The sequence below is a fragment of the Myzus persicae genome, unplaced genomic scaffold (assembly GCF_001856785.1).
Source record: "Myzus persicae strain clone G006 unplaced genomic scaffold, MPER_G0061.0, whole genome shotgun sequence".
NCBI lineage: Eukaryota > Metazoa > Arthropoda > Insecta > Hemiptera > Aphididae > Myzus > Myzus persicae.
In genome coordinates, this window is record NW_019103174.1 from 121,980 (window position 1) to 134,023 (window position 12,044).

General features: G+C 25.7%; 1 protein-coding gene across 4 annotated transcripts in view; it reads right to left on the reverse strand.

The window, feature by feature from the left end:
* Positions 1-317: 317 nt before the first annotated feature.
* LOC111033934 overlaps positions 318-12,044 on the reverse strand; it is a 31,638-nt gene continuing 19,911 nt past the window's right edge. For all 4 annotated transcript variants that reach the window (XM_022314894.1, XM_022314895.1, XM_022314892.1 and 1 more), the window contains 5 exons: positions 10,176-10,285; positions 9,747-9,892; positions 5,174-5,390; positions 602-718; positions 318-517 (listed from right to left, as the gene is read on the reverse strand). In XM_022314894.1, coding sequence (XP_022170586.1) covers positions 400-517; positions 602-718; positions 5,174-5,390; positions 9,747-9,892; positions 10,176-10,285 — 708 coding nt within the window. In that variant the 3' untranslated portion in view covers positions 318-399. The remainder of the gene's footprint in view (positions 518-601; positions 719-5,173; positions 5,391-9,746; positions 9,893-10,175; positions 10,286-12,044) is intronic.

Genomic DNA, 12,044 nt, shown 5'->3' on the forward strand with positions numbered 1-12,044 from the left:
AGGTCATCCCTCATGACCTTTTTTACAAATAATAACTTATATTACAGTAACCATAAATTATATTTTTAACTATCAAAATATTGTGTAGGTATATCAAAAAAAAGCCCCACCCCCCTCCATGAAAAAATCATTTGACCGCCTCCGGTAAAACACAATAATGGTCAAATTCTTGATGTATAATTCGGTTTTTAATTTTCGAGTAATATAATGTGGAAAAGTTTTGTTGAAAGTCTTAAAATTTTCTTAAACGCTCTGTTATTTTAAATGTAAACTAGATATTTATCAATCGGATAACGGAATAAATAAATAAACACGTGTTATTGGCAAATAGAGCAAAAAAGCTAATTATGTATGTATATTTTTTGTTCAAGAACTGTACAAATCAGAAGTCTAATCAGGTTAATAGCAGACACACCGCTTTTTCGGGCACTTTGCTCCATAGACAATACATTGGTCCTGGCAGTATTCATCAGCACCGGGTAATCCTTTTATTTCGCCGATTCCAGTGCATTGTTCTCTGAAAATATAACAAACCGATATGTAATTAGCTCAAATATTTTAAAAACAAATGACACCAGTAGTACGCCATAACGAAACTCACGGACAAGTGCAAAATTCTTCAGGGCAGTTTGACGGAAAGTTTACACAATTGTTTTCACACCATTTGTCCATGCCGGGAACAATACGATACTTTTGCGTTGCGACACATACTTGGGCCCTAAATTAAAAGTAAACATTTATATTATAATATGCAGTGAATAAACATATCTACTCTGTTTATTTGAAAAGATGAAATTTGTTTGAATAAAATCAAAATAATTCTTCGTTATCTTACAGTCGGTTATGATAAAAAAAAAAAATAATAAACATGGAGTGTATTCTTAATGTACAATGGATTTGGTTGAAAATAGGTTAGTCTGCGCAAAATGAAAAGTATAAAATATATAAAAATGTTTTCATTGTGGATAGTAAAATATTGAAATTTAAAAATAATATTGAATGAATACAAAAAAACTACTATGAATATTATGATGGATATAATACTATCAACTACTACCTATATATTGCTACTTTATTTAATTAAAAAATAAACATTGTAATAAATAATACATGATATTGTTTTGTTTAGTTTTTCCGATTTGTTTTACTAGCTACTGTAAATTATAAACAGCACCTACATTATATTATAATATAAATCAGTTGATAATTTATACTCATATAATATATGAGTACAATAATATAAATGTAATAATATATATTATATATCTAGGTTTTTATTTTCGTGTAAAATGGGTCAAAAGATATTATCGTAAATATTTTCATTTTGTTTGTAGAGACAGTTCTCAATAGCATTATGTTTCGTGATCAAAAAATATAATGATAATACTATGTTGTCTTTACTCTGTAACCACTTAAAATGCTTTTGTGTGTAATAACTAATAAGTCGGGTTAACTTTATATTTTCAAATTTCATAGGGTTTAACTGCTTAAGTTCACATACACTTACTGTGAATTGTAACAAATCCCATTTTTAACAAACAAATATTGAAACGTATATAGTTCCTTTCAGAGATAAGAAAATTATATTAAACATGTTATTATTATTATATAATGGTTTTTAAAGCTAAAATATAAAAAATATAAATATTCATTTATTTTCTTGCCGTTTGGTTTAATTCAAATTTATATAATACTGTGTATTATATGAAAAACTATTTAATCGTCCAGTTCCGACAAAATGTATAAAAGTATGCAAAACATTTTCAGCAATAATATTCAAACAATTTTACATGAATATAAAATCAAAAAGTTTATTATTATTATTATTTCATAGAAATAAAAAACCGAAAGATTTAAATTGGAATATAAATTAAAATTCTTTAATGTCTAACCAAATTCTGAAATGCATTAAATAATCTTGTTTTTATCAGAGATATTTTTTAAGAAAATAATAATGTAATATTATACGGAAACTACTACTTTGACATTTTAGCAGGTGTGTTAATATTGGTAATGCTTCACCACGAAAACAAAATTGAGCAAACACGAATAATGTGGTAACTTATATAAATTTTGTAACGTAATTGTTCTCGATTATATATTTTATTTCATTATGATAAAAGAAAACGTAGAAAAAATTCAAGAACATTATACGCTTTATCATACTCGATTAAGGCCAATTGATATCCATTAATAATTAAAAATGTTATTGTTTTTAATATGACATGGAAATATGGAATTGTATTTTTCAGAAACTTGTTCTGAAAATAAAACCAATAAATCACCAGAAGGCCATATTAGTTAATACTGACTTTATTATAAGTTTAAAAAACTTTTGAATAGCATTCATTTCCATAGTATTAAAAAAGTTTCCGGCATTAACAATTTACCTGAGTCTCGAGTCACTAACAAAAATGAATTATTATTCGTTAAAATATGATTTTATTTATTTATGCATATTTTTATGTATTGTAAACTTTATTAAGACCAACAAAAGTGGAGAAACTCTGAATATATTAAAATACAGTCATGTATTCTTAGCATTTGTAAGTTGACATTTTGAATTATCTTTGCGTACTTTTAAAACATTTTACTCTGAATTATTACTTTAACTTTTTACCTACTAAATAAATATTTCTAAGTTGATTATTTAGAAATGATGTATGTAACATTGTTAGTTTTTAATTTTAACTGATTCATAATTAATTGGTACAGTAAAGGAAAAATGATTTTTGTACTGAGCTTATAGCAATGTGTATTACTAGTATGATATAACTCAAATGATAATGAAATATACCATTATTTTTAAGTAAATTGATGAAGAATAACACAGAACTTGATCTTGAAAATAATTATGCAAAAATAATATTGTTAAGAATAGGTAAATAAATTGTAAAAAAATAATTATTGATTAGTAAAAAGTTTATTGATAATTCTAAAATAAAATTAATAATAAAATATTAATAAAATTAATACATCATAAACGATTTCAAATATTTATTTCGTACTTATTTTAACGGAATTAAACATTTATTATCCACGAAAACGGTAATTTAATTTATTTTGTATTTTATTAAGTGTGGATTGTTATAATGCTAACTTATATGCATATAATATTTTGTAAGATTGATTAAGAGGCCAAGTAAAACATTTAAATAAAAAAAGTTAACTAGTAAAACATAATAAATATTTATTTAGTATACCTACAACATTAATTTGAAACTACGTATGAATAATAAATCAAACAATCAGTTTAGAATATTAATATTGTATGAAGAATGGTTTACATTTTTAATAATTATTGTAAAAAAAAGAAAACTCAACTCTATGAAGTAAAATGTTTTATTAATTATTCTATTAAAATAAATATTTTCGAATTGCTACTTAGTGAAAATGTATAGCTGCTACTGAAAGCTGGAAAGTGACAAATATATTAATATATATATAACCACAAAAAGCTTTTGCAGAGTAGAAACTTATAACTTGAGCTACTGTTTTCACTCGTACATGAAATTAATTAAATATAAAGTAATTTCCTACTTAAATTTTGAAACTTTCCTTTGAAAATGTTTGTAAATGTAGAATTTAAATGAGTTTTATTAAATTTTAATAATTTATAAGACATGTTTAAGTATTTTATACCTAATTAATATTGATGAAATTAAATGCGTATTTATAAATTAAAATGGGGGGGAAAATGTTTAAAGAAGTATCTCTATATCTGTTTCAGTCATATAATAAGGTTATTCACATCAACTATGGATCCCATTAAATATTTTATTGGAGTATAAATAGTGTATCAAAATAAACAGGTATACCTTGGATGTATGTTTAACTATTATACAAATGTAGTTTGTTACGTATTGATTGTCAAAAAAAAAATTATTTTAACAGCATTTGTTTATTTACATTTGACAGTACAAAACGAATAGCCATAAAATAACATTGTTATATATAACAAAATTAATAATACCATAAAAATGTCAACGCTCGTCATCGTCCGTAGATAATCACGGCCGTAAACTGGACGAGTGGGACGCGTGAACAAAATTAACGATTTCGAAAAAAAATAACCGACGTATTATTTCGTGCCTTATACATTGCATCGGCGTGACGAAGAAAAACATAAATTATTATTATTATTACTATATTTAATTCAGTATAAGGCATAAAGTAGGAAAAGGAAAAAGATAAACAAATCAATCCTAAGCATACTCCTCCGTTATTTTCCGATCGTGTTTTAACGAGTCAGATACTGAGACACCAGCGTCAATACTGTCGAAAATAAACAGTCACCGAAATCCGTAAATTATTGGACAACATTGTTTTCATTATTCATTGGATAAAAAATTAATATACTTTGTATTATCTGTTATATTATGAAGGGAAAACTATGTACGTTTAAATAAATTAAAAATATTATTACAGATTTGATTCGTTTTACAGAAGATGAAATATTTAAAACTGAAATTCAATTAATTTTTCAATTAAACTAGTTAAACATGGTGTAAGTTCATGTACATATACTATCCACATATACATTTTAATAGGCTAACTTTGTTTATCTACACAAATTTACACACTCAATACACATTTACACAACTTACATCGTCTGGATTATTTTAACAACATAGGTACCTAACTTTACTATGACTGAATTGCGTGTGTATAATATCAAATTTAAAAGATTTTATTGTTTTGTATACGTATGTAAAGAAGTCATAAGTACTTTGTACATATGTTTTACAATAGTATATTAAACTATACTAACCCAACTATTAAATTATATATATTTAGTTGAATATTCATACAAAAAAGCGCAATGAAAAGATAAAACTAAATACGTCCTTTTCCAACTATCAGAACACCTCCGACTACCCGCAAACTCAATTTTCAATAAACCTATGCATATAATATTATGTTCTTGACAATATATATATATTGTTCAAGTCAGTAAATTTGATATTTTTTTATTGTAAATTCGAATCTTCCCCCTGCAATCAATTTTCATACAGCCCCGATCCCCTGAGTGCGGCGAGGGATAGCAATAATATCATTAACCTTGTTTTCAGCATATTATAATGTGCGCGTGTGTGTGTGTGTGTTTGTTTAGCGTAAAAAAAGAAAAAAAACCCAATCGACAAATCGACGGCGGCACGCGAGCGCAACGTACTTGACCACAAGTGGGTAATAAATCTGCGGCGCTATCCGTAAGTCGTCGCCCCGGAGAGCCGAACTGTAGTAGTGCTGCTGCGGCCTGTTGTGTATGAACTGCGGTGGTAGACCCGACGTGCTGGTCACAATTTTGACGTCCGCACAGTTCCGGAACGTTTCCGGTAGCCCACAGCCCAATCCTTCCGTCCCGTTGTCGCATTTGCCCCACATGTTACCTGTGAACAAACGCATTACGATTACCGCCGAGACGATACGAGCTCACACGTGCATCGAACGTGTGTTAAAAACAATAACATCCAGTGAGTTTTTAATGCCACCAGAATAACGTTAATAAAATAATTATATATTATTATTCGTCGGTGGCACACTTTCCAGGGGTGAGGGGCAGTCTGGGTATTAGGTTTTTGGAACGTTTGACGGTGATGGTTATTATGTACTATGTAGACTACGAAATTTTCATATTTGAGGGGTGGGGGATCACAATATTTTCATTTTCATGGCGACTCTTCTGACAAGATTATTGCATTGGCCACTACCCGGTCGTCATGACATTGTGTTATATTCTATCGTCTATGCGCAGGTACACTGCTACAGGTATACTGCAATAACAAATATAATTGACAATACCTGGTAAGTTCCGATGAGAGTAGGTAAGTACGAAAGGAAATATTATATTTTCACTCGAAATCAATTAACTAGATCCAGATTTGAAATTAAAATATGCATCGTGTCAAACTGAAATATTAACTTTCCATTGTGTATAAGTGTATAACTATTAATAAACAATTAATATTCCAATTTATTTTAGGCGTCATCTCCGCGTACCTCTAGGTTTATTATACTTTTTATAATAATATCAATTCTTTGAATCAACAAAGATGATCACGTCAAAATTTGCACACTCCTCTCTAGTCCTCGAAATTGCGAATAAAAAGTTTTTAGTGTATAGAATATTACTTTTCCTTCTAATGACGACTTAAATTCTTTAAAATTAATATCTGTACAAACATGCATATAATGTTTTACATATGTACACTTTAAAGGACTATAATATTGACTACCTTCGATCTAATAGAAAACATATTACCCAAACATGTAATTAATATGATTTGGAAATTTATTTGGTTTGTATTCATAGGCACATATCAATGTGGTAATATTACTTACCAATTACCATACTACAGGTCCGAACAATTTTGACACTTCATACTATTATTTGATACATGTAATAATCAATGTGAATTTCCAAAGTTCAACCTACTAACTAGTTAAGTACGATTTCAATAAAATATAACACAATTAACTCACGGAAATTATTTAAAGAATTGGGAAATTAAAGAAATACACTTAACGCCTAAGACATAACCTAATTTACTCGCAGTTATTCCTATACGGTTCGAAATAATGTTTAAACTAAATAAATTAAATAACAAAATATCTAAGTACAATATGAAGTCGTAAATTATTATTTAACAGTGTATTTGGTACAAAATCATGTGGATGTGTACTTTGTTTGCTTGAGTGCTAGCTATGACCGCAGTTGTATTAGAATAAGTTTACAAAGCACTTCGCTGCTAATGACATAATAATATGACAAAATAACAAAACACAAAATAATAACATAAAAACATAACAATAGTGACTAATATTTATTGTTAATTTATTCTATAGCACGACGTACGGTACTCGAGTAAATCCCTCCCGGAACAACATCGTCTCTTCCGCTCAACCTAAAACGATGGTAGCCGCAGATGGCGAACATACCGTTCTTGCACAACTTTCAATATCACATAAAACCGTGATCCGTTAATTATTAACTATAAAATATTTTATTAGATTCCTGAAATGGGAATTCCGATATAATTAGTATTATTATAGTAGGTAGGTAATATATCATGTAACATTTACGATTTAGAAACAATTACGCGAATGTAGTTTATTTAAGTAAGTACACAATATAATGACGTGGTCTCTTGTTTGGTTTTTTTCTGGTGTAAAAGTTTAGTGTTTGGTTTTGGATATCAAGGCGGATTCTCCGAATGGTATATTAGAAAATAATATACCGATATATGAACACAATCATTAAACTATTCACTGCTTAGCTGATCAGCAAAATAAAATGATGGTAAGAAAATATTTTCTAGACTATAAATAATACTTATGCGTATAAATACAACCTATACTAGTTATTATATAAGAAAGTCTCGAGTAGTGAGAATTTCAATATAATATGTTACTGATCAGTAAAACTGATAAATATTTTTTTATTTTATTTAAAAAATAACTGTTGCTAATTATTTCATTGAAAAACTTAAAACACCCACGGCATTGGTGTTGCTAAATTGTCTACACAATACCCCGTGTTACGATGATTATTCTGTTATTAATTTTGTATTATTACCCTAGTAAATCATTAATTTTTGCAATATTGTCTTTATTTTTAAGAAGTTTTGACTAAATAGTAAATATTATTCAAATTATTTTTCAGTGCTAATTTTAATTTAACACATTACCAAATTGAAAAATACATAGGACATCCAAATACATACACATTTACGATTTACACGACGATGGTGTACTTACTACTGTACCTAGATTTCCCATCCTTAATTTTGTAATCATATTTATTTAATTGAAGTAGATAAATGGTACATCAAGGGCTGAGTGTGAATAAATTATTTTATTGGCATAGGTATTACTTTAACGGAGTATAAATCTTTTTTTTACTAGATAAATATTATTTGTATGCATATACGCAATCCACTTCTTTCTGAAACAGCGTAATTCCTATTTGATAAAATATTTGTATTACCTAAATTGTTTCGGACCGTATTTGAATTAAAAAAAGTAAATTACACTTCAGTTCATAAATAATTAATTAATTTACAATCCAATAAAAAATCATTATGATAAAATTATAGACGATTATTTTTCGAGAATAAATTTAATTTTCCAGGAATAAATTACCATGATATAATTTTATCTCTGCTAAATATTTAATATATTTCATATTTTTATATTTTAAAAATATTTTTATTCCTTTTCGAGAATTGATTCATCACAACAATATTTCAAGTTTTCTTTGTACAAAATAAAAGATTTATTTTAAGTTAATTTGAAAATAACAATACATTTAGATAAGCTTAAAGAGTATAAGCTTTTAAGTATAAGACAAAAAATGTAATATTTTATGTTCATTAGCAAACTTGCTTTTTTTAAGCGTTATAAATATTTTCATATATACATTTTATTGAATAATTCTGTGTACTCGCACATAATAGATAAAACAAATTATGTAGACACACAATGTATTAATTCAAAAAATAAGTTCATAAACGTGCTATAAATATTTTTAGAGGAAATAAAATTGAAGTTTATACCAAAGTTGTGACCCGGAATTATGTACACAATTGTAATAATCAAGAAAGAATAAATTTCTTTGTAAACTTAAAATAGTAACTCAAAAACTGTTTACTTTTATTTTTAAATAAGTAAAAAAAAAGTTTTAGAATAATTTAAGTTTGTCTGGTTATCAAGATTATTTACTTAAAACCGCATGTGCAATACATACTAATATTATATTATTTTTATTGTTTTATTTGTAAAAGTTATCAAACATGAATGCATTTTTATTACCTAATCTATGGAAAATAAAATTTTAATTTTTTTACTCTCATCATCCAATGTTATCTCTGATAAATGCAATTAATTTAACAAATTGTAATCTAAATAATTGTTGAAACTAAAATCGTGAAGATTATTTCAACTGAAGCTTTTATACACAATTTATATCTTATACACTTGTAAATTAAGTATTTACTTTTTCTTGAGAAATTAATACATATTCTCAATTAGTTTAATACTTACAAGCGCGTAACTAATAAAGCATATAACATAGTGTCATTTAACCTATCATTCTTATTTCTTAAACTTGTACTGACTTAAATAAACTTTGTATTATGAAACGATACCTCATAGTGACTACAAAATCATCAGAACCTAACAAATTTGTGGTTGATTTTAATTACATTTTGAAATACAAGTTTAACAAACAATGATAAATTATTCTAATAAATGTTTAAAAGTATTAGCAATTTTCAAAATAATTATGTATTATATAGCAAGGTAAATAATTTAATATACCTACAAAAAATAGCGTTTAATATATTATATTAAATACGGTCAACATTTTAACTTTAAACATTTAAAAAAAAATTGTGTTTGTAGTTTTAATATTTTTTAATTACTGTAGTGTGTAAGAACAATTGTTTAGGTAAGACCTTAAAATAATTTCAAAAGTTTTTGACCAATCATGACATTCTTTATTAATCATTAAAAAAAAACTTAAAAAATCGAAAATTTCGAATATCCGTGAATAGTTTAGAATCGGTCGATATATTTTGAAAATTACATGGAAAGTAGAAAATGATAATTCAAGTTATGAGGGGATGTTTTGTGTTCCAACAAATAATATTTTTTGAATTCACAAAATTAATATTTAACTTACATATATAATTGACTGAAATAATATTAATAATATTAACTAAATAAAATTAATATTTCCTACTCACCCGTGTAATAAGTCCATTGAAGAACACACTGAGAGCAGGTGAGATAAGGTGGTAACCTCACCCTGTACTTGAAAATATCTTTCTTCTTTGAATTTTCCGGAATAAGATATCGGACCTGCCGTGTGCCAGCTATGTACAACGGATACCTCAAGAAAACAGGAAAATTTAAAATTACAATATTATAGATTTCTTATACTAATTTCCTAAAGTTTTTTATAATTTATTATTATTTTATTTTGAATGTTATAGATTGAGTATAATATACAGAAAACATGAAATACTATACAAATCGCCTTTTGCTGGTAATAAATAGCAAAAACAAATTTAATCGTATTAAATCAAATTAATATTATCGTGCCCAACTGATGAACGCCTTTATAATTATGTTTAGATAATTCATATAACCTTAACGCACACTTATTTGCTTACCTCTCTATACAAGACTGTGTCGCTTCGTACTTAGGATTATTATTTGGACAGAGGTGCATTTCGAATCTTCCTTTGTGGTTAGCAGTTAACTCAATTTCGACATCAATCGTCTGAAATCCAATGAACCTTTCATTATTTTTACTATAAATATATTAAAACGAAAAGTAATTTAATTTTATATTAGTTTTTTTGTGACGTAACATAAAAAATTAATTTATTATTTTGAAACTAAGTTTCGCATAACTTTTTACATTACCACTAGTATAAATAATTTTTTATAGTGTTTTTTACAGAAGTGTATATTATATAATAGTAATGTAAATTGTAGAGACAATTTTTTAAGTTGAATCATCTGAACATACATGAACATGATTCATAATATTATTATCGAATAAGAAATTCCGATTAATACGATAAATGTATTAAATTTAGAAACAAGATAATGATAATACTTATAAGAGTAATGATAGTTAAGTAATGTCTTAAAATTTATCTTAGATAATATAATTAAATCATCAATAATCAAATTTATATAGCTTTTACATCAAATCAAATTTCAAATTTTTAAACATTACATTTATTCCGTATTACACGTAATTCTTTGGATAATTAATTATTCATCATATATTATTATAGTTGATGATTAATTATTATATCATCTGTATCATAATTCAAATGATAAGAAAAAAAATATAATACTAAAATGAAATATAAATTACAATATTATTGTACTTATTGTGTTTACCTACTATCCACTCAAATGTACACAATTTGCTTTGGAAAATATATAGAAACATATAGAGCTCAAGTACTTATATGACACATTTCAGTTGGCAATTATATAAATCTATAATGTTTTAATTTAAAAAGCCAATATCAACAAATTATAATTATTTTCATGTTATTTACATAAAAATTTAATTTTTAATAAATAAGAAATATTATTTGTTTTTGTAATAATTAAAATCAAACATTAAATAGTATACAAATTAGATAATATACATATATTTTTCATAAATAATTAATTATGTAAAAACATCAATGTCTTCCCACTGCTACAAGTAACTTTTGAATAACAATTTTTTTTAGTAGCTAATAAACATTTTTACTGATATTAAAATTCAAAAAAAACTGATGTTACACAGTTAACTTATTAATCTAATATCATTTTCTCGATAACTCAATAATTATGTAACTTTATAAAATATAGCCATTTTTTTAGTGTATTACATTTTTCTTTTCTATGTAAAGAAAATACCGAATCATAATTATATTCATTGATATTTTTTTTATAAACAACACATAATTGTCTAAACTATAAATGAATTTATTGTCATAAATGTTTATTTTTAAATAATTATATTTTTAGATAATATTTCTCAGATATACAATATTAAAATATTCCTTATTATCATTAGTTATTTTGTAATGAACAATTTGAGTGATAATAATGTGATCAGGCCTTAGCCAATAAATAAGGTTTTAACTATTCTAACGAATTAAACAAGAAAAGTTTATTCTACTTATTATAGAAATGTTAAAACTTTGTGACCTACTTTATATAATATGGTACGTTTATTATCAGTTTAAAAATTGTAATATTTTAAGTTTATTAGTAAACCAATGTAATTAAAAATAAACGTATTATTTATTTAAGCTACATAAAGAGCCAAATTTATGAACAGCTAAAACAAACTTAAATTACTTTTTAGAAGCAAATCCAATTTTCGTTTTAATTAAAGTATACTGTGTGCTTAAGCATTAGTACCTACATTTCAGCATTTTATGATCATCGAATTTCTTTAAAAATCAAATTTAAGTGCTTTGTATTCTCTGATGTCATTGTCGTAAATTGTAAAACTGTTTATT